At 37.4% G+C, this 26,025-nt stretch overlaps 1 protein-coding gene across 1 annotated transcript in view; it reads right to left on the bottom strand.

The window, feature by feature from the left end:
• LOC100893290 (phosphatidylinositide phosphatase SAC2) overlaps positions 1-22,089 on the bottom strand; it is a 44,579-nt gene extending 22,490 nt beyond the window's left edge. Inside the window, exons 1-3 of the mRNA XM_030992904.1 lie at positions 21,854-22,089; positions 16,445-16,525; positions 6,613-6,749 (exon numbers count right to left, since the gene is read on the bottom strand). Coding sequence (XP_030848764.1) covers positions 6,613-6,749; positions 16,445-16,525; positions 21,854-21,950 — 315 coding nt within the window. The 5' untranslated portion in view covers positions 21,951-22,089. The remainder of the gene's footprint in view (positions 1-6,612; positions 6,750-16,444; positions 16,526-21,853) is intronic.
• Positions 22,090-26,025: the final 3,936 nt, after the last annotated feature.

Genomic DNA, 26,025 nt, shown 5'->3' on the forward strand with positions numbered 1-26,025 from the left:
CAGTTTTACATTTATTACAAAATATTAAATTACCGGCAAAATTGAAGTGTAAATCAAAAACTTTATATGGGGATTTTATCGGATCAAACAAATTTTCAAATTTAGAACTCCGTCCTTCCTATAATTTGTGTGCCAGAGTTAGTAAAAGAAAAATTACATCCTGACAAAAACTCAATATTTTAGGATGATCCGCTAATTTGTGCATGCTTTAATGTCCTGTTATTTGATCTATGATTTACAATCTTCAACAACATTAAGTTTGCTAATGCGTGTTTTCGCGTGCTTTTTTGTATTTTTGAAGTTAAAAGAGGATGAAATTACACGAGTTTGTGTTCGCTTGTTCTACTCTTTACACACTCAACAATGGATGATAAATCATTGGAAGGGACAGCGAACAGTTGCTGTGATACCATTTTCTGATGTAGGAATTCTAAATCCTGAATTTTCATGCCCTCTTTTATCTCACCACCTGGTCAACAGTTGCAGATTAGCGCATAACTTTTCGGCGGCTTGGAGCATGGGGTCAAAGGAGAGCGGCTTGATTCCAGTCCTTCTCTATCAGGTCCCTGGTACATTTATGTGTATAATGCATACTGGTTAGATAATTAGATTGTTTTCTCTCCTTACTGCAACAGGGAAAAACCAAAATCCCCAACCTGCCCCCTGTGTGGAGAGAGTGAGGAAGATGTCATCCACTTCATCAGGAAAGATTCAACTTCGTGAGGAAACTCAACCACCTAAGGACAGAGTTAAACTCCTCCTCCGACCCTAACCACCTCAACCCTCTGGAATTCACAGCTCTTGTCCTCTTTCCTCAACCTGAGCTCTCCTCTCCTACCAAGTTACTCTACCACCTCCCTGCTCTTCCCTTGCAACTATTGCCTTACAATACATCCAACAAGTTCATCCTACTGTACCACCTAAGCTCTCTGACGCTCTCCCCTCACCTATCACTACACTCTCTCTACCAATTTCAGTGATTCCACTAGTCTACTGCCTGGCCTGTTTCTGTGTCGCGCACCCAATCAGCTGAGAAAATAACACACCCTCAACTATTAAACGGAGACAGTCCTTGCCTTTCTTTCTCACCTTCACTGAGTATTTTCGGGGAACACGCGATCTTTTTGGGATGCATGTAAGGAAGAAGGACATTATGGACATAGTTGATTGAAAAATAAAAAAATATAAATATGGACAGAATCTGGAGTCCTGGGGGTGTTTCACAAAGATCTTAAGTTGAACTTATCTCTAAGTTGGACTTAAGCCATTTTATGGAAATATTTTGTAAAAGTTATTTTAAAAGACATGAAATTTGATTCAAATGAAATCATTCATACTTTCTATTATCAAGGAGATTTCATGTTCTTGATGTGGAATTTATGAAAAGTCTAAAAAAAAATTGCTTTTGAATACATTTTATTTTAAGGCTACAAACGGCTCTCCATAATATCTAAGTCCAAATAGAGTTAAGTTCAACTTGTGATCTTTGTGAAACACCCCCCTGGACTATGAGTATGATCCTACCAGACCCTTGCAGTGGTAAACCGCTGGTCTCTGAGTCCAGCAAAGGAAGAACAAAAAGAAGCAAAGGATGTCAATTAATTATAGAATGACGTACAGATAGCTGTTTATCCTCAGAGTGATAGTCAAGGACTTGACACCTGACAAGTGCTCCAATTACCAGGTAATTCTTTTCAAATACCCCCCTCCCTCCTGAGATGCAATAAACATATCAATCATTAGTCTCATTGCCTTGATAAGTGTGTATTTCAAGCTGTGATTTCAAAGTTTCTGTAATTAGAGTTATAAAGCAATGAATAGCTCAACTGATGCGTATCATCTTCTTTTTGTAAGCTTCAAGTGTGAACAAAAATTCTCATGTACTGCATTAGTTGTAAAATTTGTTAAAGATTCATTTACAAATTTATCATCAAAAACATTGCCTGTCAAGTAACGACAAAGTCAATGAATATCTTGGCTGAACATATATTCTTTTCTTGCAAGATGACATTATAATTTCAATGGGCGGAATGGATCAAAGGCTCTCAGGGATCTATGTAAACGCTGTAAATAACCCTTTTTAGGTATGCTCAGCACACAAAAAAACTTACATGCACATGGCTGCAATGCTCATCATGAATTCATGGTACAGTAGCTTAAATAAGTATTGAAAAATGAATGTCTGCAGAATTTTGCCACAGTCGGATATATGCAAGTATATGTGAGTCACTTGGGGCATGAAGTTCCATTACTATCATTTTTTTTAAAACCTACTTTTTCTGCTTTCTTTTTAGGTAAATACTCCAACTGGTATACCAATTTATCCCAGTATAAGTGCTTCCACAGTTTGGGGGGGGGGGGGGGGCTTCTGAAGTACCATACTTTAAAGTTTCAATTGAACTACTTCTGAAGTGCCCTGATTTAGACTACAGTCAATTTATACTGCTATAAGTACCGGTCTAAGAGGTATTACTCCATAAATGGATTAGAATGAGTGAGTGACACTGTGTGATTAGCCAAGTTCATGGCCCTGAATTACATCGTAGGCATCCACCCTCTCACTTTCTCTATCACTCCCTCTCTCTCTCTCTCTCTCTCTCCCTCCCTCCCTCCCTCCCTCCCTCTCTCTCTCTCTCCATGTCATTACACTAAGCCATTTCACTGTACTGAGGCTATTTCTAGCTAAACGCAAGGACTCGAAGGCTGATGATAATATTAGATTTGATTCCATTTACCTCTTTGGTAATCCTATTTGAGTTGTACATGTAGGAAAGTGAGGTTCAGGATGAGTTCAGATAAAACAGCTGACTGTGAAGTGATTGATGTAAACAAGGCTGTGTCATCTCAGGCTCACAGCTTTGCACTTTTAACCATTAGACCACCGAATTCTCATATTCCCCATAGGTTTAATACAGGGACCACACAGTTCTAGTAGATAATGGGTTAATGTACATTGTAGCACATTGCACAGCAGTAGTCACAACAAAGTCATTGTATATAGCCCAATAATCAAACGATAATATGTGTTTGTTGTATTGTTTTTTTCTTTTTTTGTTGTTCATGAATATCATGAATATCAGGAATACATTATTGAAAATATCCGTCTTCTGTTAACTCGACAGTTCAACAAATATTTGTATCTTGAGTAGCCAATTTCATTCATATGTTATAAATATAAATTACCTTCAATATATGTTTGTTAATTTATTGCAAATGAAAATCAATAAAATCCATGTGGAGGGAAAAAGTATGAAAAAAAAAATGTACGGCAGCATCTTTGTGATGTTATTCATCGTAAACACTGCCCTGAATAGAGGAAATGAATAGACTACCGTAGTAGAGTATGATTTATTGGAATTTTGGAAATACCAGCATATATTTGGTTACCAACCTAGCTAACTGTATTTGACATGAAGTGCCACATACTGTACATGTACAGTACGTGGACTTTGGCAAGTGATGTTTATGTTTTGAAAAAGAGTGGGGGAAAAAATAATACAAAACATGCACGGTTGAAGAAACTGAGCCCGATCACTCATCACAAAAAAATGTGACCGTTAGTTTTCCTTTCAAAGAGACCTTAAATGGCCCATTTGCTAATGGAATTGAATAAATAGAGACAAATTCAACAAACAAAGCAGTGAAAAAAGGGTAATAAAAATTGGATGAAAAATAAGAAATTTAAGGAATTTTAAAGTTCAGCATAATTTCATGAAACAGTGTTAAGTATCACATACATGTAGGCTGTATACAAATTAGTGAGTTGATGATGTCATCCCCTCACTTTTTCTATCTGTTTGTTCATGAATTTAACAAAAATATCCCTTTTCTGCTCTGGGAATGTAAAACATGGCTTGAATCCTCATGGAAAATATGTGCAAAATCACCATTACTGTACCCTATTGTCATTGTAAAGGGGAAAAATTATACAGGTGTGTCCAAAAAATAAGCAAAACTTGAAAATTCATGAACAAAAATTATTCATTCCATTCTACCGATTTTATTTGTCAAATTTTTCATTATTTATTCTATTCAACTTGAAAATGGGTCGGACTTGCCCTCTAATTCCTTTAAATAACAAAAGATTTGAATAGTAACAATACAAAACTTTCATTAGTATATCCAAATTGACACCATGAGATGAACGCATCTTAAAAGTCCCTTTGAAGGGGCAATTCTATTTGATGCAATGTGACATTTTAGGATTTTAGATTTTGAAAGGAAAAGGTTTTTTGAAATCGTTGCTCTTGATGAATTCATACTCATCGAACCCAACTTTTCTTTGTTTTACCTCAGAATACAAAATGGAATTCAAGGGTGTATACATACAGTGCTAAATGTAGTAGGAGTAGCTGTGAATGTGTTGACATTTAATCAAGGGGAATATCATTCTCTGCATGCCCTGCACACAAGACCATGAAGGACAATATTTTCATATCACTTTAAAGGTGTTTGATTGAGGAGTTCAATCATTTGGAATCTCTCTAAAATACCAAGTGAGTGCCAATTAGGAGAAGGAGGATTGTCCCAGACGGTGATTGCCATGTGAGAGTTGTGACTTTATACATTGATTAATTGCATAAGCTTGATTGAGACAGTGGGTGAAGTCTTCTAAGGGCTACATACAGTACATGGGTAAATATGGAAGAGCTTCTGATGATAGCAAAGTGTGGGTTGCATGGCCCTCCCCATTTTCAATATTTTTTATAAATGACGTATCGGTAGTCTACTGCTCAGACCCTGCACCGGATTTCTGAAACAGCTTTGTACACAGGCAGAGGGCCAATGTACACTGTATGTCGTTCATAAACCCTATTGGATTTGTGAAGAGCTAAAAGTACACGTATATAAGTATAGAGTTCAGAAAGGGCATAAGTTTTAACCACCAAGGGTCTCTGCTCGTAGACTAGATTAGACTGGCGAAGGGATATGTCTCTTCCGATTCCTCATCACCAAGGGTTTTGCATGCTCGATATGACAATGATACCCAGACCACAAGACTCAAGAGAGGTGGAGTCCTTGAGATGAAACATGAGATGGTGAGATGGAGATGAATGGTCTCATCAATCATGTCAAGTACTAGCTAGTCAATCCGAGCAGGAACACTGATAAAATTAAGGCTTCAGAGTATCTCATAGAGCCAGCATATCATGTATGGTCTTTTCAAATAATAATGTACAACAGTGATATACAAGTATACATGAAACATCAGAGAGGGCCATAGGGGCACATACCCCCTGGCAATGAATGATGAAACATAGGAGGGGGAAGAAACGATGGAAAGGGAAATAAAACATGCAAAGAAGATAAAAGGCCCCCTTCCACACCCTCGCATAATTGATGGCCTAGTTCATTTACATATGTAGCAAGACCAGTGATCCCCCATCACTGCTACCCACCCCTGATGATACAAGTGCCTGCTACAGTGCTAGTATAGCTACAGTATTTTATAGTAAAGTGAAACGCATGTTAGGGCAAGTGTTCTGAAGACCAACATGCCTCTGCCCCAGAGGACAAATAAGAAGATACTGTACTGTACAAGTAAATGAAATCCATATACTTGATAAAACAAAGATAAAAAACTGAAAAGAGAAACTGAGAGTGACCTTTTTAGTGTGAAAAATCTCAATAAATTGGCCCAAATTCACAAAGGAGGTTTGTTGACAAACTTAGGTTTATGTGCGTCATTTGATGTTTTGATGCGTTTCAGACCAAGGTTCAGACAAAACTTGGTCTGAAATGTGTCAAATTTTGTTATATGAGGCATATAAACCTAGGTTTGTCTACCGGTACAACTACAAACCTCCTTTGTGAATTCGGACCATTGTGTCGGACCAATGTAAATAGAGGCAGTATACCCTGTACATGTACATGTATATTGCCTAAATTATTAAGTCCCAGGTCTTTTTTCGATGTGCTTCAGGAAATATTTGAAGTTGGGCTCTTGAGCAGTTACAATGTACTTCTCCACTCTATGCTGACATTCACTATGTGTTTCCAATTTGGCTCCGAGCTGGACAGATACTGTTCACAAAGCTCGTCTAATGGAAGCAATTTGCCACAGTTTTTTTGCCGTGACATTTACCAAAGAGCAATTTTGGTTAGAAAGTCTTTTATCGTAAATTGGATGATTAAACGCTTTTGGAGAATCTAGATTCGAGGCAGAACCTAGGGTGGCTGGTCATACAGATAGGTAGGAATATGCTAAAAGGTTTAGAGGGTAGAATCTATTTTATGTTCTCTCAAACATGTGCATGGACATTTTTTCCACTCCAAGCTTTCATGACACTTGCATTTAACCACTGCAGCGATACATGTGCTTTCACTTTTACAAGTAAGAAAGGATGTTATCCTCTACCAATTTACTGAATGATAGTTCTGTTTTGCTGGATACTTTCCTATATGTTCTTCCCATATTTTATAGAAGGTACAGGCCGAAAATGCAAGTAATGCAGTAAACATTGCGCATATGTAATATTTGTTTTCATCAGAGTTTTAAAAAAAGGAATTATAGCAAAAAGCCAACACAAAAAGAATTGATAAAAACAGTAGAGTGCCAAATAGCATTCAATTTCAGGAGCTGCATAATAGTTATCAATGCATGTATCATACCTCAATTTCGATATCTGGATGTCCATTTTGTGAGAGTGGTAAAACGGCAATGCGAGTGATGCAGTAGACGTCATGTCCCTTGGGCAGCTGACCCACCAGACGATGGCTCCGGATGAGAAGCAGTCTCCATTCCGACTCTGAAACAAAATCATGACAAAACATCAGAATGATTAGGTCTGCTTTCTCAAAAGGCCCGTCTTCACTATCTCGAGATTGCCAAATATCCAGCTATTTGAACTATCCCGATCGCAAACTATCCAGCTAATTTGTGTCTTCATCAGCCCAAAGTTGCAATTAGCGGGATATTTGGTCGGGATTGTCATCCTAAGATATCTAGTTTGCAAAATATCCCACTATTTCCCACCGAAGACTCGCACTATGCGCGAACGCTGAGCAAATATCTCGAGCTAATTTCTCAAGGTCGAGTTTCAAGTTTCGAGGTCGAATCTCGAGCTGATGAAAACACGATTTGTAACTTCGGGATTATTTCCCAAATCAGAAATAGCGGACTATTTGGCAATCTCGAGATGATGAAGACGCACCTAAAGTACTAGCATTCGTTTCCCTTCTCAGATATCATTATGGGGTTGCAAAACAAACAAAAAACAGAGTGATTTCTTTTGCACGCTACATGCATTACCTTTCTGTACTAGGGCAGAAAGGCTCAACACCGAATTGTTTGTTCAGTCTCCATTTCGACTCTGCAATATAAGATCATAATAACAAGAGAACACTTGGAATGCTTCTCTTTGCACCAGCATGAATTTCTATTCTCCATCTTACATACATGTACAGTGCATATGTCTAGTATTGTCTACATATACATGTAAACATTTCGAACACTTGATAGTGTCGAGCCATGCAAAAAAAGAATATAAAGTTACTCTTTTTTGTTGCTGCAGTGTTGTATTTTACTTCTTTAATTGAGGCACATTTTCATTTCATCACTTCATAAGCACTTTCTTCCTCTAATCCTTCTCAACCTGGAACAGGGCCAAGTTACATAAAGCTTTAATATAAAAAACAAGTTGCAATAACTGTTACATTTGAGTGGCTGAGAGCGAATCTGTTACAGGAATGTGATACCTTTGATTGATAACATGTTTTGTGAAACAGGGCCTAGCCCTAGATACATGTAGGATACATTCTTCATCCCTTCCTCCATCTCACATGCTTGGACTCATTTTCATCACAGAATTGTAACACAGTTTTGATCCTACAAACATGGTGCCTACAGGATTTTTTGTATTTATTCATTCCATCACTGCACAGCTATCGGATGTTCCATCAGGATGACTGCTTCATATTTCAATTTATTTTTTGTCTTCTAAAGCCCTACACATACATGTACATATATATTGTATATTGCTGAGCCACAAATAATTGCATTTACATTGTACACTGGTGGCCATAAAGTTGGAATAAATTTATGATGTACCTGGATCTCTTCTTGAAGTGATTGTAAGAATATGATTTATTCTAATCTAGATAGATAAAGTTTTACATCTTTTCAGAACTTTATTTAGCAATCACTGTCACTCTTTATAATTAGATTGATCAATAAAATTTTGGGAAGATAATCTCACTATCACTTCATAAAAAAGGTAACAAAAAACGATTCCGTGTATTTCAATTAAGATATTTGTTTGCTGATCTACATGCAGACCACTTCAAAATAAACTGGATGATAAGTGATGTCATGTACATGTACATGTAAGTTTCTTTTAACAAATTAAGTCCATGGGCGGTGTCATATAGAAAAATCCCTTGAAAGGGGGAATTTTCTTGCTTCGTTAGACGATTTTTAATGGGATAATTGGGGACAGACAGCAATTAAGAGGATAACTAAAATCCAGACTTTTGGTCTCTGTGTAACACCGCCTCATGAGCACTTAATATAAGCTTTAATAAAATAATGGTACAACAAAGTGGAAATACAAATGAATTACATCAAAATATTGTTATCTCATGCAGATATGAAAGTACTGGTTGAAAATGCAGTTTGAAATTCTTCTTGAATACATGTTATATTTCTATTTTGGTAATTAAAACTTCTTATACAAATACATACATGTACTGTTTTCTTACTTTTTGAATAGCATTTGCACTGGGGGAACGTACAATGTACAGTGAATGTACAGGTATATTCAAAACAATTTGTATTTACATTGACTCAAAATCCCATTGAACGAGTTGATGGTATGACATTTCTTGGTGTTTATATTTATAAGAACCTGCATTGGAAAAGTCAAAAAGACAGTCTCAATCAAGTGTTGTTTAAAAATTGTGGTATAAAAATGCAAGTCATCTCATGTATGACCTCTCAAACACTCCATATTCTGTAAAATACATTACTTTTGCCATACTTAAAATTATGGAAATATTTCATGGGGTAGGGCCTCTTCCACAACTTTGAACTGTACATTCATTCTGCAGAAGAAGGTAATGCGATTTCTCACACAACTTGATTTCTGTGCACCCCTTCTTTTTAAATGTTTAAATCTTGTATGAATCCCTGACATTGTTAAATACCAAACAGCTACATGTACCATGTATATTCATGTTCAATTGCCACAAGACTGTTCTTTGAACAATTTTACACATCTGAGCAAAATAGCAGATAACATATATTATATACCTCACTTAAGTAATCCAGCCATCTGATTGGTCGAAATTGCATTCATAAACTTCAACTGTTCCTGTAAAATTCCCGGTAACCATGCATAAAACATTTAATATTTTTAATAACCATGGTTATTAAAAAAATAGGTCAGCCTCCATGGTTACCCCATAGGTTTACATGTTAAAAAATGGTTTGAGCGATCGAGGATACCGTATGTGTGCGAAGGATTGGTCGGTAATTTCAATACAATTGAATCTCGATCGATCTTACCGACAATTTTATCTCGCATTGTTGACATGAAGACGAAAATAAACTTCCAAAAACAAAAAAACAACATCTGCCGATAGATCTTGATCTAAGTTCGTGCCAATATGCATTGCAAAAGTAAAAGAAGGGTGCTTTTGCGAAGCATTCATCACGCCGAAGCCGGTTTCAATCCATTTTAATGTATATATTGTACAAAACTGCCAAGCATGTGAACAGCGCGCGATGGCCGAGTGGTGTAAGGCGTTGGTGTAAGATTCATCACTCATTGTACGCAAGAGTTCGACTCTCACCTTCGACAAAAAAAAAAAGTATTTTTTATTTTTTATTTTTTAGTCTATTTTTTTTCGGCATATAAAAGTATTAATGACTGCTTTAATATTCGAGAAATAGTTGTTTTTATACGCTCTCGGGAAGGTTACAATTGGGCTATTCCCCTCGGCACGCCTCGGGTAATAGCACAATTCTAACCTTCCCTTGAGCGTATAAAAACAACTATTTCTCTCAAAGCAGTCATTAATACTATACTATTTCTATTTTGGTAATTAAAACTTCCTACACATATAGTACAAACACTGTACATGTACTTGTACTGTACATACAATGTATTTCTCTTACCTATTTGAAGCATTTCCACTGCGCCAGGAGTGTCATTTTTGGCAGACATATTGGCGCATTATAAATGTTCACTATCATTATAACAAGGTAAATTTAAATAATGTTTCCTTGCAGTGGAAAGGCAAAATTATTGGGAATTTAGCTGACCAATGAATAGTTAAATCCCCTCCATTTAGTGATACAGTCAAACTTGCTTTAGTGACCACCTGTCTAAAAAGACCACATTTGTTGTTTCCCTTGAAAGGAACCTGTACATAAAGACCACCTGCCTATAAAGACCCCTTTTCTTGTCTCCCTTGGGTGGTGGTCTGTATAGACAGGTTTCACTGTACTGTAGAAGAACAAAATCTTCTGCAATCAGCCAAAGATATGAACATACCACTGGTCTCTCTCTCTCACTTGTAGCTCTTCAAATAATGCACTCCAGACTGATCTTCCCATGCAGACGTCACATAAAAGGGCATGTTTCCATGACAACAGACATGAGGTTTCAAAAATTACTTTCTCTTTAGTTGTACTATTGCCTCAGGGCAGATAAGAAATTGAATGTGAATATGTACAGCTGCACAGCCTGCACTGTATTACCACTGTATATACATGTATGTTCATGTATGTTCATGTATCATGTATCATGTGAAAATCAAATTTCCCCCATTTTCCCCCTTATTAAGTATGCAAGTTTGGTTTCTCGCATTATGGAATTCTGCTGTGTTTATTTTTACAATAATCCAAACATGTAACATGTGCTTTTGTTCTTTTGTGCTGTCTACCGGTACTACAAAGTCTACATTGTATGTACATGTATCTTCCTTAGTCTAAAAAACAGCTACTGTACACATAAATGTACTACATGTGCAACCTACATGTACCACACAAAAAGGCAGGTTCAATCATTCTATAAGGTGGTAAAATCTCAACAAAAAACAAAGTAGAAATTACTTGAATTATTGTTCAATAATGACACAAAATGGATAGGCTGATTGAAACTTGAAAAATCATTACTTTCTGTTTTATTTCTTGCATTTTCATGTTTTACTTACCCCTGAATATTGGGCAAGAGAACACAGTGTACATGTACATGTACAGTACATTGAGTGATTTCAAGTTGGGTGTTTAAGGCTAGTGTTAGTGTTTAATAAACACTAACACCAGCCTAAACACCGAAATGGAAATCAGCTGGTGTTAAGGCTTTGACCTCTGAATATCGTCAACTTCCGGTAGCTAGTGTTATCGCTTTTGCAAAATTGTCGTCTGCTGAACCGACCTTTGTGGCTGGTGTTAATATTTTACGTACAAATATCCTATTCACTAACACTAGCCCCTAGGGATTAAGCAAATTATGTTGATTTCCAGTTCGGTGTTAGTGTTGTATTCGCACACAGTCAACGCACGAACGACGCCAATTTATTGTCTGACGATCAAATAAGAATATGTGAAACAGGTAATTCATATATTCTTATGTGTAAAATGAGTTATTTTATAAGACCAGAGAAATAGGTGTAAATTTATTCTGTACTTTTCATGATATCTTTAGTTTTGATGTACTATTTTTAAATCATCGTCGTGAAATCAAGTATGTGGTGACGTCACAGCTGGTCATGTTAAGCTATCGATTTTGATATCGGTATCGGGCTCTTAATTTCATCAGTAAATTTTCTGCTCGATTTAAGAGCTCTTGACTGCTCTAAACACTAACACTGACACTAACACCCAACTTGAAATCACTCATTGTAATTAAAACAAATTATGAAAAAAAAAAATACCGGTAATCATAACAATATCACTTACTTTTAAACTACACTGTATTGTATGGATAAAGTAGAGAGGGTTGCATAATCTTAAAATGTTTCATAACATATTAAACAGTAGGCCCTATGGTGTTGAGCAGTGTATGTATTGTGGTGTGTACCGGTATTCAGGCGTCCAAACGTGTGATGAAATTCATTAAAACACATAATGTACATGTAATAAACATGCGGTGTAAATGTCTGGTTGACAAAAGAAGAATAGAATACTAAATGTATTTATTAACATAAATATTGAGCTCTTCCTGTCAATAAATATGTTCATCTCATACAATGTCACAAGAGCAATGGTTCTCATGATCGCAAATTTACACTCGCTCATTCCAGGCTGTAAAATCAATTAACTCTCATCAGTGACGTACAATATTCATGCCAGGCAAGAGTGCAGTTAAGCTACTAAAATAGGGATGATTCTAAATCAATAGATTTATCACTGACAGTTCTAATGGATAATGCATGCTACAGCTCTTTGTGCCTGCTTCCATATTAAAGGTGCCATTCAGCATTTTTTACAATAGTTTAAGTGTATCAATCTATCATATCAAATGTATTTGAAAACATTTTGTGGTATGGAAATTTAATTGAAAAAATGATGAGCATACAAATGTACATGTACAGCTACATGTATGTAGTAGATAAAAGTTGTTTTTTCTTTCTAGAGGTGTCATGGTCGAGTGGATATGTCAAAGGACTGTGGATCACAAGGGCCGCAGCACTTGTCTTTTGGCAAGACATTAATCTATATCTGCCACACTTGACCCAGGTGAGGTACATGGGTACCTGGCAGGAGTTAATTCCTTGAAATGCTAGAGCGCCGTAATGGCAGCCATGCTAAAGCCAAGGTAATAATTTCCAAATTTGGAAGCGCATAGATTAGAGAGGTTTGAATGTGATACAAGAGCCAAATATTATTATCATTATTACAATCTCTATTGAACTTCTGTTCTGCAAACACTCTTCTTACACAGCCTGGAAAGTCATTTTTAAAATATAATGATCAGGGTAAACCATAACAACCTTTCAGTTGAAAATGTACTGGGTACATGTACACTTATAATCCTATTCATTGTTTTTACCATGATCAAGGAATGAAGGAAAGGGAATATAAACAAAGATGTTGTACATCAGAATATTAAGCTATAAATGTGACATTGCACCAGGGTTTTGAGAGCAGTACTCTCCTTTCATTTATTAGCAGTTGGCTGTTCACCCTGGCTAATCTTACCCAGTCTCTCACTTACTCAGGATCCCGCTGTGCACTAATTGATGACAGCTAGTGCCTGCAGACAGCATGCCGAAAGCTGGACATGTAGGTAATAATGCCGGGCGCTCCTGATTTATCATTTAAATAAAGTGAGGAAGCCGCTTGCTTCCACTGTGGGTTAGGCAGCAGAAAGCTTTTCATTTTGCATGTACACTGTACATGTAGCTCGGGCTTTAATATCAAGGGCCTGGAGGGTTGCTCCAATATTAAGTGCACAGTGCCCAAGAGAGGCTATTCGATAGCCACAAGCATTTCCAAGAAAATGCCCATGAGATACATACAGGTGTTCATGAATACAGTATGCAAGTGCATTGCTAACTCAAATGTGCAAGTATTCTATCTACAGCCATTTTACTTGCAAAGAGAGGTTTGGTGATCACTCTGCAATGATAGCAGTGCTTTTTATATGGTGCAAAGATTTGTGCACATAAACACTGGGTATGCAACTACATGTAGGTGTTGAGAGATTATTCAATGACCCTAGGTTTAGAATTAGAAGTTTATTTCATTTTATCATTTGATTCATAATGTAAATTCATAAGCGCAGAAACTTGTATAGATACAAATATACACTGTACATACATGTATATATGCTGCCCCATAAGCTCCTGAGGTAGTATCCTTGAAAGTACTACCATTATTTTATGCATATAAAGATGTGGGGTTTTTTACAGTGGAGTTTGATTTAAAAGTTATTTTGGTGAATTCCTAGTCTTTACATTTCATTTCTATTGGTAAATTATCAAAGCTTTTCGGCCACTAAATCCATTGATCACTCTTAAAATCCCAATTGATCATTGTATTCTTAAGAACCCTGAGAATCTGAGGCCCAGACTTTATTTCACACTCTATTAATCTCATAGTGAGTTGATGAGCATAGGCTTGAATGATCAGCTTTATCAAAGTGGTGTTGGCTCAGACATGGGCAGATCCAGGGTTTTGTAAGAAAGAGGGGTCACAACTCTCAAGTAAACTCAGAATAAAGCCATTTCGTAATGGAACCAAATGTAATGCATGCCTTTGTGAAGTGCCTCGATACAAATTATTGCATTCATCTGTTATAATTGTACATCAATAGTCAGAATGCAAACTGCAAAAAATTAGTGGTTGTCAGGTAGAACAAACATTATAGCTTGCTTGCCTTAAATTGTACCTAACAATACACACATGTACTGTAAATGCATTAAATATGCATTCTGACAATTGAAATTTATTTATTACTTCTATCAATCAGAGAAAACAAGAGCAAGTGTTTGGCTGACATGTCAACAATAACATGTACCTGTACATGTATGTGTACAAACATATTGTATACAGTGTACAGATATCACATGATAGGTTTGGACCAAAATTGCTCAGTGACTTGAAGTAAAGCCATTGAAAAAGAAAAGCAGGTAAATAAATGAATGCCCTCGTATATATGTTTTCAGTATTTTCATTCTCCTGTTATGCGTTGCCTCTGAATACAGCTGTCCAAAATATCCTCATTATATTAATTTTCCTTTCTTCTTTTTTTTTCTCTCCTGATTCTTGTATTAAATAGGACTAAAAGCATATGCGTTGTACGGATCTACATGTACATTGTAGTAATAAATGCCAACAATATGTTACACATTTTTCTATCAAACTGAAGTCATTGACATATTAATTTTTTCATTAAATTAAAATTTTTGCAATGTAATATGTACGTGACTAAATCCATATTGTTTCAATATCCATAGCTCAATCATTCACGGCCGGGGCATCGACTCACCACTTGGAAACTAGAACCAAACTAGCGGCTTTGGACTCGGAGGAAAACTTGTCTGTCATTTTAAAAACGACATTGCTACTATTATTTGTGACAAGTTCACAAGCACAAATCGGCAACTTCAGGAAAATAAATAACATGGCGGCCATGTACACATGTACATGTGTATCTGACTGTATGCCTGGACGTGTACACAACTACCTACATGTAATTACACGCTTATGCACAGCCGTCATATATCTGATTATAAAAAATAGGAAATTTATGATTTTTTTTTTTACATATATTGGCAACACTGTGACATATCTTGCAAGCTCCTCTTCAATTTGCTATGCATACATGTAGACCATTACAATGTATACGCTTCTGCCATGAAGGTTTCTGCCATGGGTCTGTTATGCACTATTGGAGACCATTTGGATAGCCTATACGCAAATGTGATCTTTTGATGGGCTGATTAGATTTTTGTTTCATGATTTCTATTGGATGAGACGAATGACATTGTTATCTTTCCTTTCATACTAAACTTTCTATGATTTACGTTTTCGGCAGTTTGTTTTGCTGCACTGTTTCACAAGAGCCGTGTTTAGTGCCATTCTGTAACCTGATCCCGCATTCAGGATGAGAAAAAAGGTACATGTAGGATGATTGGTTAACATGTGAATTTGGTTTTGGTGAAATTTCATCAAAATCTATGGATGAGAAATATGTATTTTTTTATGAGGAATGTTAAATTTCATTGCAAAAATGACGGCCCGGTCACAACTTTTGTTTTAAAATGAGATCACAACTTTTGTTTTAAAAAAAAGGAAAGCAAAGCAATTAAATACATGATTTCGAGGCGTTTAAAACTGGCATAACTTTCTTATTACTGGGGCTATTAGGATGAATGAGGCATCAAATAAAAGGTCTTATCAAGCTCTGTTTGATGGCATAAATCAAGAGCTTGAATTCTGAGATTTAATTTTTTTTGTAACATACATGTACATGTAGTGCGTCCCAGAAACCGAGAATTATCAATGTTTTATCATAGCTTTATCATAGCTTAATCACAATTGTAATTAATAACTGACAAATTTGTAAAGCTTAGATCCTCCTCTTTCATTTGATGCAACTCATATGATGCAAATTTTAGGCATGAGTGATTAAAATCAATTTAAGAGAGGGAACCAAAAAGTCATTTGGCGGACAGTATCTGAATTTCAAAGAGAAAATCACATTTCTAGAAAGTTCAGTTTCTGCCCTTTCATATGACACCTCAATCAGGAAAAATTAGCAAGGAATAACTAAGTTCTGTTTGTATGCTTGCATTTCCATAATTTGATTAAACGAATTGGTTTTCACTGGCTGCCTGACGTAGCAACAAATGGAAGTGACTAAAGACTTAACTCTGTTTCGTTGACGATCAGCCATAGACGAAAGACTTCATGCATGCTTCTATTAAAATCAAATTCATATCAGAGTGGATTTGCCCTTTAAGGGACATGGGTAATGTTGACTCTACATACCTGGATGAATGCGTAGTTTGCCGATCACTCCAAACACTTTACCCAGACAGACAGGATTCCAAGCATTACCAAGGGCTGACCCTGTCAAAATAATGGTGAGAAAAGAGATCTTATGAGACATTAAAAGTAGACAGAAGCAAGCTGACTTTGTACTGTAACTGCATAGGAACTTAAAATACTGTCTTTATTATGACATTTCTGACTTTCCAATCAAAATTAAATGTATACATAAATTGACTTGAATTAAGAAAATGTTCATGTATGAGACTAATTTGATAAATTTTAAAAAATCTGATAAATAGTAAAATAATTAATTTGTATCTTGTTTCGAACAGAATAATTTCCTCTTCATCACATTTCAATTAGAAATGGATTGCCATTGGATCTACATACAATGTATGTACACAGAAATAACTGTCTCTTATGGGAAATTGTTTAATGAAACTGACATCTACAATGTAGGTGGACAGGTAGTTTACTACAAGTAGAGTACCAATGTCATTTACTCCAGGGAGCTGCGCCGCGAGTTACAGTGTCATGAGAAACAAATAAGGGAGATCTATGTGAGTTGGTCTAGGCTAGGCTAGCTGTTCGTTCATTTAGGTCATGTTTTTGGATGGTGACGTTAAAGGTCTGTCATCAGACATCATTAATAATTGATACACATCTGTAAAAGACAATTACCATACATTGTGAGGTGGTGCTTTAATATATCAATTTACATGTACAGTACATGTACCGTATGTCTTATGAACAGGCAAATGGCAGGCCAGGTGGTCTTTCAGGAGACAAAAACTGGTCATTGGCTTGTAAAGTTAAGTCTTCTTGGCGCTTGTTCAGAAGTCTATCCAGACTTTGACCAGAACTCTGGCGTGAAGATAATGTACCCTACTAATCGTTCAAATAATGGTCATGATTTAAAAGTCGTGTTTCGTGTCAATTTTCTTTTCTTTTTTTTTTCTTTCTAAAAAAGAAGACTTATCATATACACTTTGTCTTTCTCAAGACTAGATATAAGAAAATACTTTTTTAGCAATAGTGTCGTGGAGCTATGGAACGGTCTCCCAGAAAACGTTGTGGCAGCTGGGTCGGTCAACTCATTTAAGAATAGACTTGATAGTCACTGGTCAAAGAATGCAAGCCTTCTGTATGAGCTGGTCTAGGTGTTGTCTGTTGTCTCATGTTATAACACAATCTCCTCCCTCTACACATACATGTAGCAGTAACCATGGAAGAATCCTGGACCAATGAACAGGCTTAGACCTATCGTCTTTTAAAGTAAGTAAGTAGATCTAAGTAAAAATGGTGAAAAACGATCCCAAATTGAAAATTGAAAAATCATTCAGACACCCTACTATTACATATTAGTAGAGTAAAGGAGGGGGTTTTCGGCCACTTAAGACAAAATCCTATTTTTTGGACTCTCTTTACTTCCTATTTATTATCATTTCTTGTTCAAATAATGAAGCAAATATTATTATTATTTAAACAAAAAAGAATCCTAGAAAAAAAATTATGAAATGCCATGACAATATTCATTTCAATTTTCACTGTTTCGCAAACAGTCATCGACCTAGTGAGACAGTTTACGGTCGCATGCACATAGTCAATAGTAAGCTCGCACGCGCACTGTGCGTTTCCCCGCTGATCTATAGCTATAGCACTAGCGGGCAAAGCAGGTATCCCACGCCGGACTTGGAGCTCGCCATGCCGAAAACTACCTCTGCGGTGATCGGAAATTGGAATCTGAATTAGACAGAGATATCGTGTGTGCGCTGCAGTGTCCAGCTGCATTAATTTAATACATGCGATGAGATACTTTTGAGCATGTGACTCACACAAAATCGGGCTCTAAATCAGAAAAATACTTGAAATAAAGCTCATTTTATGGTACCCATATTCTTTAAAGATACTTGATTTTTCAGATTCAGGTAGCGGGACCGTCGATTACATCGCTAAAATGTGATATTTAAGGATATATTTTCCATTGCAAATGTGGTTCTTCAGTGACTCTGGCATGCTATTATGCGATGTATTTTTAAAGGGATTTTACCATGCATCCAACGGACCAGCCGAAAACTGTTGACGGTCGATTAACCCCCTCCTTCACTCACTCCAGCAAAGCATAGAGAGTCAATGCTAATGCGTATTGACCTCTAGCACTGCATACATGCTGTGAGGCAGGGACCTAGAAGTCTATACACAAATATACACACTACACAATATCGCATAGACTCTACACAATCATGTCGATGCAGCTGTAAGCAAAGTTTGACACTAGACTTACAATTTTAATTTTTAAATTATTCTTTTTAATATCAGTAAGTTGAAAAAATGTATTTTACTGCTATTTAGGTGTCATCAATTGTCACTAAAGTACCGATTTTGAGTGAAATCAGTTGAGTTTTGTACAGTGGTGTTTGAAATGTTGTGAATCAAAACAAAAAGCACAGCTTTTACTACACAGCCAGGATAGTGATGCTCCTATGTTAGACCGAAAGCTTCAGTCTCTATACCGTCGGTTGTTCCACTGAGACTACGTCTGGCTCCACTAGACCTCCGGTTATAGAGACAGAACGATCGCCTATGCCAGCCTATGTTGAAGATATCACGGCTAGATTTTAGCCGTTAGGCCCCTCCCACAAACATGAACAAACTTGCCACGGCCGTATTGTTATGCCCCCAAAATCCCCCAAAATGTCATTTTACCTCGTGCATATCCAATTTTACATTAGGCCTAGGCTATAATACATCGGTTCCACTTACTAACTTGATTGAAATAATCCGTTTAATGGTCCCTTTTAACGAAATTATGGGTCAAAATCGACATGCCGTCAATCTCATCCCTTCTAGTCTACGCCGAAGGCAAAATGATAATGAAGGAAAAACTGTGCGCCATCTACACGTTCGTAATGGCGTTATCACAGTTTTTCCTTCATAATCATTTTTGCCTTCGGCGTAGACTAGAAGGGATGAGATTGACGGCAGCGAGAGTTTAACACGGCTTGCAAGATTTTCAACATGGATGTCGATTTTGACCCATAATTTCCTTAAAAGGGACCATTAAACGGATTATTTCAATCAAGTTAGTAAGTGGAACCGATGTATTATAGCCTAGGGTAGAGTACCCAGTATTCGGTCACTTAAGGGGAAATCACTAATATTTTGAATTCTTACCTCTTTCATTGGGCAATCTACCCATCAAAAGAAAAGAAATTTATTCCTCTAACAGGATTTTATAGTCACTGAAAATATAGAATAACGATAAGCAAAAGACTTCCGAAAGAAGACGGAGCATTTTTCTGCCCAGAATTCGGTCGCGCCGACTAGAATTCGGTCACGCGATTTGTGCGTGGTATCTCCGTTGCAAAGGAGCGTAGCGTATTTGCGCACTATTTTCACACAATTGCGCGATAAAGCACTGCATGTCAATGCGTTGACCGAATACTGGCTGAGCGATACCGCATGGCAAGGGTATCGTATAAATACCTCTTGCACATCTGCAAGTGCGTCATTTGCAAATTCGATGCGACGAAGCGAACACGGAAGTGATTCTCTTCACACACATACTAAATTCATTGTGACAGCACACGTAGTTGTTTCGCAATAGACTTCTACATATGGCTATGCATGTTAGCGCATGTGCTAAGAGAACGCGAAAGTGCGGAAAGTTGTGGGACACTGACCAATTTCGAGCTAAGTTGGAGATCTTTCCGGGGCCCTAAATCTGATTTAATTTTGAGAGTTAAGAAAAGTTGTTCAGCTGCCTGATTTGTGCAAGTTTCGTGGCTCATAAATTATTTTTTAAATTGTTACAGCTGTTGAAACGGCTGTCTGACCGAATACTGGGAATAGACCGAATACTGTGCGCGCTACCCTAGACCTAATGTAAAATTGGATATGCACGAGGTAAAATGACATTTTGGGGGATTTTGGGGGCATAACAATACGGCCGTGGCAAGTTTGTTCATGTTTGTGGGAGGGGCCTAACGGCTAAAATCTAGCCGTGATATCTTCAACATAGGCTGGCATAGGCGATCGTTCAGTCTCTATAACCGGAGGTCTAGTGGAGCCAGACGTAGTCTCAGTGGAACAACCGACGGTATAGAGACTGAAGCTTTCGGTCTACTCCTATGTGTAGGGTGTCTGAACGATTTTTCAATTTTCAATTTGGGATCGTTTTTCACCATTTTTGTTTGATATTTGAATAAAAAGTGTAATCAGAATAATACATTTCAAATTTGAAGCTTCACCGATGTTTCAATCAAAAGATACAGCCCCTCCAAAATGCTGGTATATTCATATCATTTTGGTCAAAATCGACGAAAAAGACGTCCACGCAGAGTGATGTTGTTTTGCTAAATTTAGCCAAACAGCTGTATCGCGCGATATGCAAGCGTATGCATATCGTACGCATGCTGCTAAGCCAATGCGCGACTTGCAAGCTTGAGCTACGCTGTCTCCGCGACACGTGCCATTGACTAGTATGGTTAGCGTTCGTCGCACAAAAAACCCGGAAGTGAATGCACGTTATAGTCAATGGCAATATCGCGGAGATGTCTCCGCGATATTGCCATTGACTATAACGTGTATTCACTTCCGGGGTTTATGGTGCGAACAGCCATCCATACTTTCATTCACTATAAGCGCACATGTTACGCGATGTAACCATGGTTTGGACTGAGCGGAGCTCACGCCTCCCTAATTAGCTGATTCCAAAAATGTGGGAAGGGTATTTTTAAACTGTTGGGGCGAGTGATCTCTTGGGGCTAGCGAAAAAATAATTGCATACATATTTTCCTTACGTCTAGCCGGACATAAGCCCGGGGGGCGCAGCTCAGGAAAGTGGCAAATTTTGGAGCTAGGATGCAAACAACATTTAAATCGCTGTTTTGACCAAGATATTTTTAGAATTTCGGGGGTGCGCCCCTTTGGGGAATATGGAGAAAAACCTGCTCTTTCATATGACACCTCATTTATTGAGTTTTACCTTCAGGATCACAAGCCCCAAAGGTTTGAATTTCAATTTTTTTTCATAAAATCATTGACCAATTTTCATGGTCGCGCAATGCACGTAGACTGCATAGGGATGCGTGCAATCTCTATGGGAAGTATTTTAGCACACAACATCGGGTGCGCGATCAGACACCCTACTATGTGTGCCTTCACTCTAGTTCCAGGTCAAAATCTGGATAGACTTCTGAACTAGCACTACCTTCTTTGTTAATTTTGGCAAATATGTGTCTTTCTTGTATCTATCCTTCTTTATAATCGAGGGTCTAAGTTACTGTCACACTCACACCGGCATATTGCCTGCACAAAACTCTGCCACTGCATTGACACTGCCACTGCCAGTCCCACTGCACTGGCAATGCGATGGCATTTCCCTCGCCCCGCTCTTTACTTTACCTGGTTGTGGAACTAATTTTCCGTCCACTCGACTGCACCACAAGCTGGAGTCCTTATCCTGGATAATATAGTTATCCTCTGCTTGGTATAATTCCATAATTCACTCCTTATCGATCAGATTTGCACGAAACATAAGTGACATGATGATCATCAAAGTTAACGATGAAGGTGTCACACACTAGCCTGCCGGTGAACTCTTCTCGTTCATGTTTACAAAATGAACTCCCCTTCTGCTAAAACGGATAAAAATCGGCAATCTCGGATAACCGGCAAATGTATTTGAACTGAGCATGCCTAAAGAGAGGGGGCGCCGTTTAATTACAGACTCTGAGGCACTGACCGTACCTCTACTTGCAGACATGTTTTACCAAAATCAATGAACAAAGGAATCCAATTATTTATTTTTTTAAATCTCATTTTCAATTAAGACTTCCTTAGTCAGTAAAGGTCTAATGAGAAATTTAGGGGCTACCACCTCCCAATAGGACACTTTTGGTGTCAGCCCCATTCCTCGATTTACCAGCTCTATAAACTATCATGTCTTAAAATGGGTACTGCGCCCTAATTCATATTTTTTCTGATGACCTCCAACGGCCATGAGACATGCAGGCCTATCTAGCTACATGCAGATACAACAATATTTTACAAATTCTAGGCTACAGGGAAGTGGATTATGATGTGGTAGACCAAAAAATAAGTTCATTTTGTTTGGGAATGTGTTCCGGCGATAGCCTGGTTTCAACGAAAAAGTAAAAACTGAGATATTCTTTACATAATTCCTCCAATCACTGAAGCGGATCATTTTTCTATCTAATTTTTAAAGCTGAGATTGTATTTTTATACTAGTCTCCAATCTGTCCTCTGAGTTTTTTTGTAACTGAGAACAATTTAAAGACATATCTGTGTTCAAATTATCCACTCTCTCAAGTCTCTATTTCTACCAAATTCTCTCTCTCTCTCTCACTACCCTTGATCTCCATCTCTTTTCCCCATCTCCCATCATATCTCCCCCAGAGGCGGTTCTCCCGGGGGGGGCAGGGGGGGCACAGTGCCCCCCCCACTTTTTCAGATACCCCAAAAGTGCCCCTTTTTACATAGGAAAAGTGCCCCTTTTATTTTGTAAGAAGTGCCCCTTTTACATAGGAAAAGTGCCCCTTTTACTTTGACAAGTGCCCCTATTACTAAATAAAAGTGCCCCTTCCCCCTTTTCACCTCTGACGAGTGCCCTTTTTATTTTTGACACGTGCCCCTTTTCCTTCGACATGTTCCCATTTTCCTTTGCAATAAGTGTCCATTTTCCATTCTCATAAATCTTGAAATTATCTTTAATAAGTGCCCTTTTTAATCTCTAGTAAGTGCCTCTTTTCAGGTACGAGAAGTGCCCCTTTTCACTTTTGATAAGTGCCCCCTTCACCTCTGATAATTGCCCTATTCAAAACTGAGAGGTGCTCCTTTTACTTTGACAACTGCCCCTTTTTTCCTTTGTAAGAAGTGCCCCTTCTCCTTTTAATAACTACCCCTTTTTTAAACTCGGATGAGCACACCTTTAATTTTAACATGTGCCCCTTTTTTTCTTCTAATAAGTGCCCCTTTTCCTTATGATAAGTGCCCCCATTAAAAAGAGAGAGCTCCTTCCCCTTCTCATAACTACCGCTTTCCCTTTCTAATAAGTGCCCCTTTTCCTTATGATAAGTGCCCCCATTAAATAGAAAAAGCTCCCTCCCCTTCTCATAACGGCCCTTTTTTAAAATTTGAACGGTGCCCCCTTTTCATTCAACAAATGCACATTTTCCTTTATTATAAGTGCCCCTTTTACATTTTCATAAGTGCCCCTTTTCATATCTGGTCAGTGCCTCTTTTCACCTCTGATAATTCCCTTTTTAATAATGATACGTGCCCCTTTTCCTTTCTAATAAGGGACCTGTCCCCTTTTCACCTCTTATAAATGCCCCTATCAAAATCTGATGGGTGCCCTTTTTCCGTCAACAAATGCCTATTTCCCATTTTCGTAAACGCCTCTTTTTCATCAGGTGAGTGCCTCTTTTCAGGTGAAAAAAATGCCTCATGTTCACCTCTTATAATTATCCTTTGTACTTTGACACGTGCTCCTTTTCTTTTCTAATAAGTGTCTTATCCCTTTCGATAATTGTCCCCTTTTCATGAAATCATTAAACATGCCCCTTATTTAAAGCGACTAAGAGCAATTTCCCCCAAAGTTCGCTCGCTGCGCTCGCTCGCATTTAAAGATGATATAATTATGTTAGTTATCAAAGGTCTTTTCAGTCTTCCGTTAAGAGAATGTGCTTATAACCCCATCACGATTGGCTTTTTTCCTCTTTATAAGATGTAATTTTTCGCACTGCGACCTCGCAGATCTTTAAAATTTTTCTCGCTCGCTTCGCTCGCTCGTAAATGCATATTCAGACATCCCACCCAACTGTAAAGTATGATGCTTAAGCGATATCTTGTATGATGTATGAAGAGAAACAAATATTGAAATCATCCCTGATAATGTAATCACAATGCAGGGGTATGTACCAATGTCTAAAAAATTGTATATTTTCGCTTTCAGATTTCCCACTGTAGGTGCCCTTTTTTCTTCAGAAAGTGCCCTTTTTTGTTGGTGCCCCCCCACTTTGGAAGTCGCTCGACCGCCCCTGATCTCCCCCCCCCCACTCTCCTTCTCTCTCTCTCTTGTTGTCTCTCTCTCTCATATCTCTCTTATATCTCTCTCTCCCTGTCCGTCTCTCTCTCTCTCTCTCTTCGTCTTCCAGTAATGTCTCTCCTAGCTTTCATATCAGACAAAGATATCAGAGATGCAGAAGGTATACTTAAATCTTTCTTTTTTTATTCAATTTAGAACCATGACTAATATGCACATCAATATAGGCCATTTCTGTCATGTACACAACATTTATGCATATTCATTGAAATGTTGATTATAACCTTCCATGACCTGGTATGAATAAACATATGAATAAAGAGTGGCCTACTAAAGGGGATACTGACTAAACACTGTTTTGTTTACAAACATTTCAAGGCTCCGACTTGCAGGCCGAGGTTTAAAACCAGCTGGCTGATCTCACATTCACATTCATATTCATATTGTCCGAACCTCGCAAGTCTTCTCATTCTATTATATCCCAAATTGGCCACTCGATATTCAAATTTGCACCTTCTTTTTCATCTTTATATATCAAATTGAAATCCAACTATCACATACATCTAGAAATCTTGATGTGCATCCCCTCTTCCTTTTTTCTTCTTCTTTTTTTCTGTCTTTTTCCCCTTTTACCAATATTTTTTCCTCCATATTTGTATTACTATGTATCCTTTGAGGGTAGTCATGCTATCAAGCTTTGCTTACTTTTTCAACCCTCCTGTTTGATGTTTTTGATTGGTTACAGCCAGCCTTACTTTATTCCACATATATTCTTTTATCATGTGTAAATTTGCAATGTAAAAATTTGTAAAAATGCAAAAGAAAAAGAAAATCAAACAGAAATAAATAAATCATATCAAATAAAATCAAAATATGCCTTACTGAAGCGCTTCTATACAAATTATTTCATTCACCTGTTACAAATAAATGTAGCTTAATAGTCAGAATTCAAATTGCATGCATTCGTTGTTGCTAGGTAGGACAAAAATGATGGCATATTTGTTATATAAAATTGTGGGTATTTGCAAAACTTTTGGAGTTCTTAGTTATATACTTTCAAGTTGCCTTCGTGTTGGATGCATGCAGTTAAGACAATGAAAACAATGGGTAACACGTAGAGAACTATATAGAAGAGAAGCGCGCGTCTATTCAATTTTGCACGCGTTATATCATGCAAAGTTAGGTTGTTATATTGCACAGTCGTGCAAATATAACAGAATGTTGAGTGTCGCGTGACACCATTTCAGCTAATGTGATACAAATACACCATCATCAAACTACAACTAGCACATTCTTTTGTCTCCTTTGTACATCAAAATGTTGAAATATCTAAGGCACTGCAAACTTCATTTCATTAATTCATGATCATCTAATAGACATAGAAAGACCTGCTTACATCTTTTTTGCATGACATAATTCAGTATAAACTCACAGATCTGAGCGATTCACATATTGTCTATTATGAAAATCAGAGTGGATTATGAAAATGACATCACTTAATCAGAAGAGG

Source organism: Strongylocentrotus purpuratus, unplaced genomic scaffold (genome assembly GCF_000002235.5).
Source record: "Strongylocentrotus purpuratus isolate Spur 01 unplaced genomic scaffold, Spur_5.0 spur5_contig_847, whole genome shotgun sequence".
NCBI classification, from domain to species: domain Eukaryota; kingdom Metazoa; phylum Echinodermata; class Echinoidea; order Camarodonta; family Strongylocentrotidae; genus Strongylocentrotus; species Strongylocentrotus purpuratus.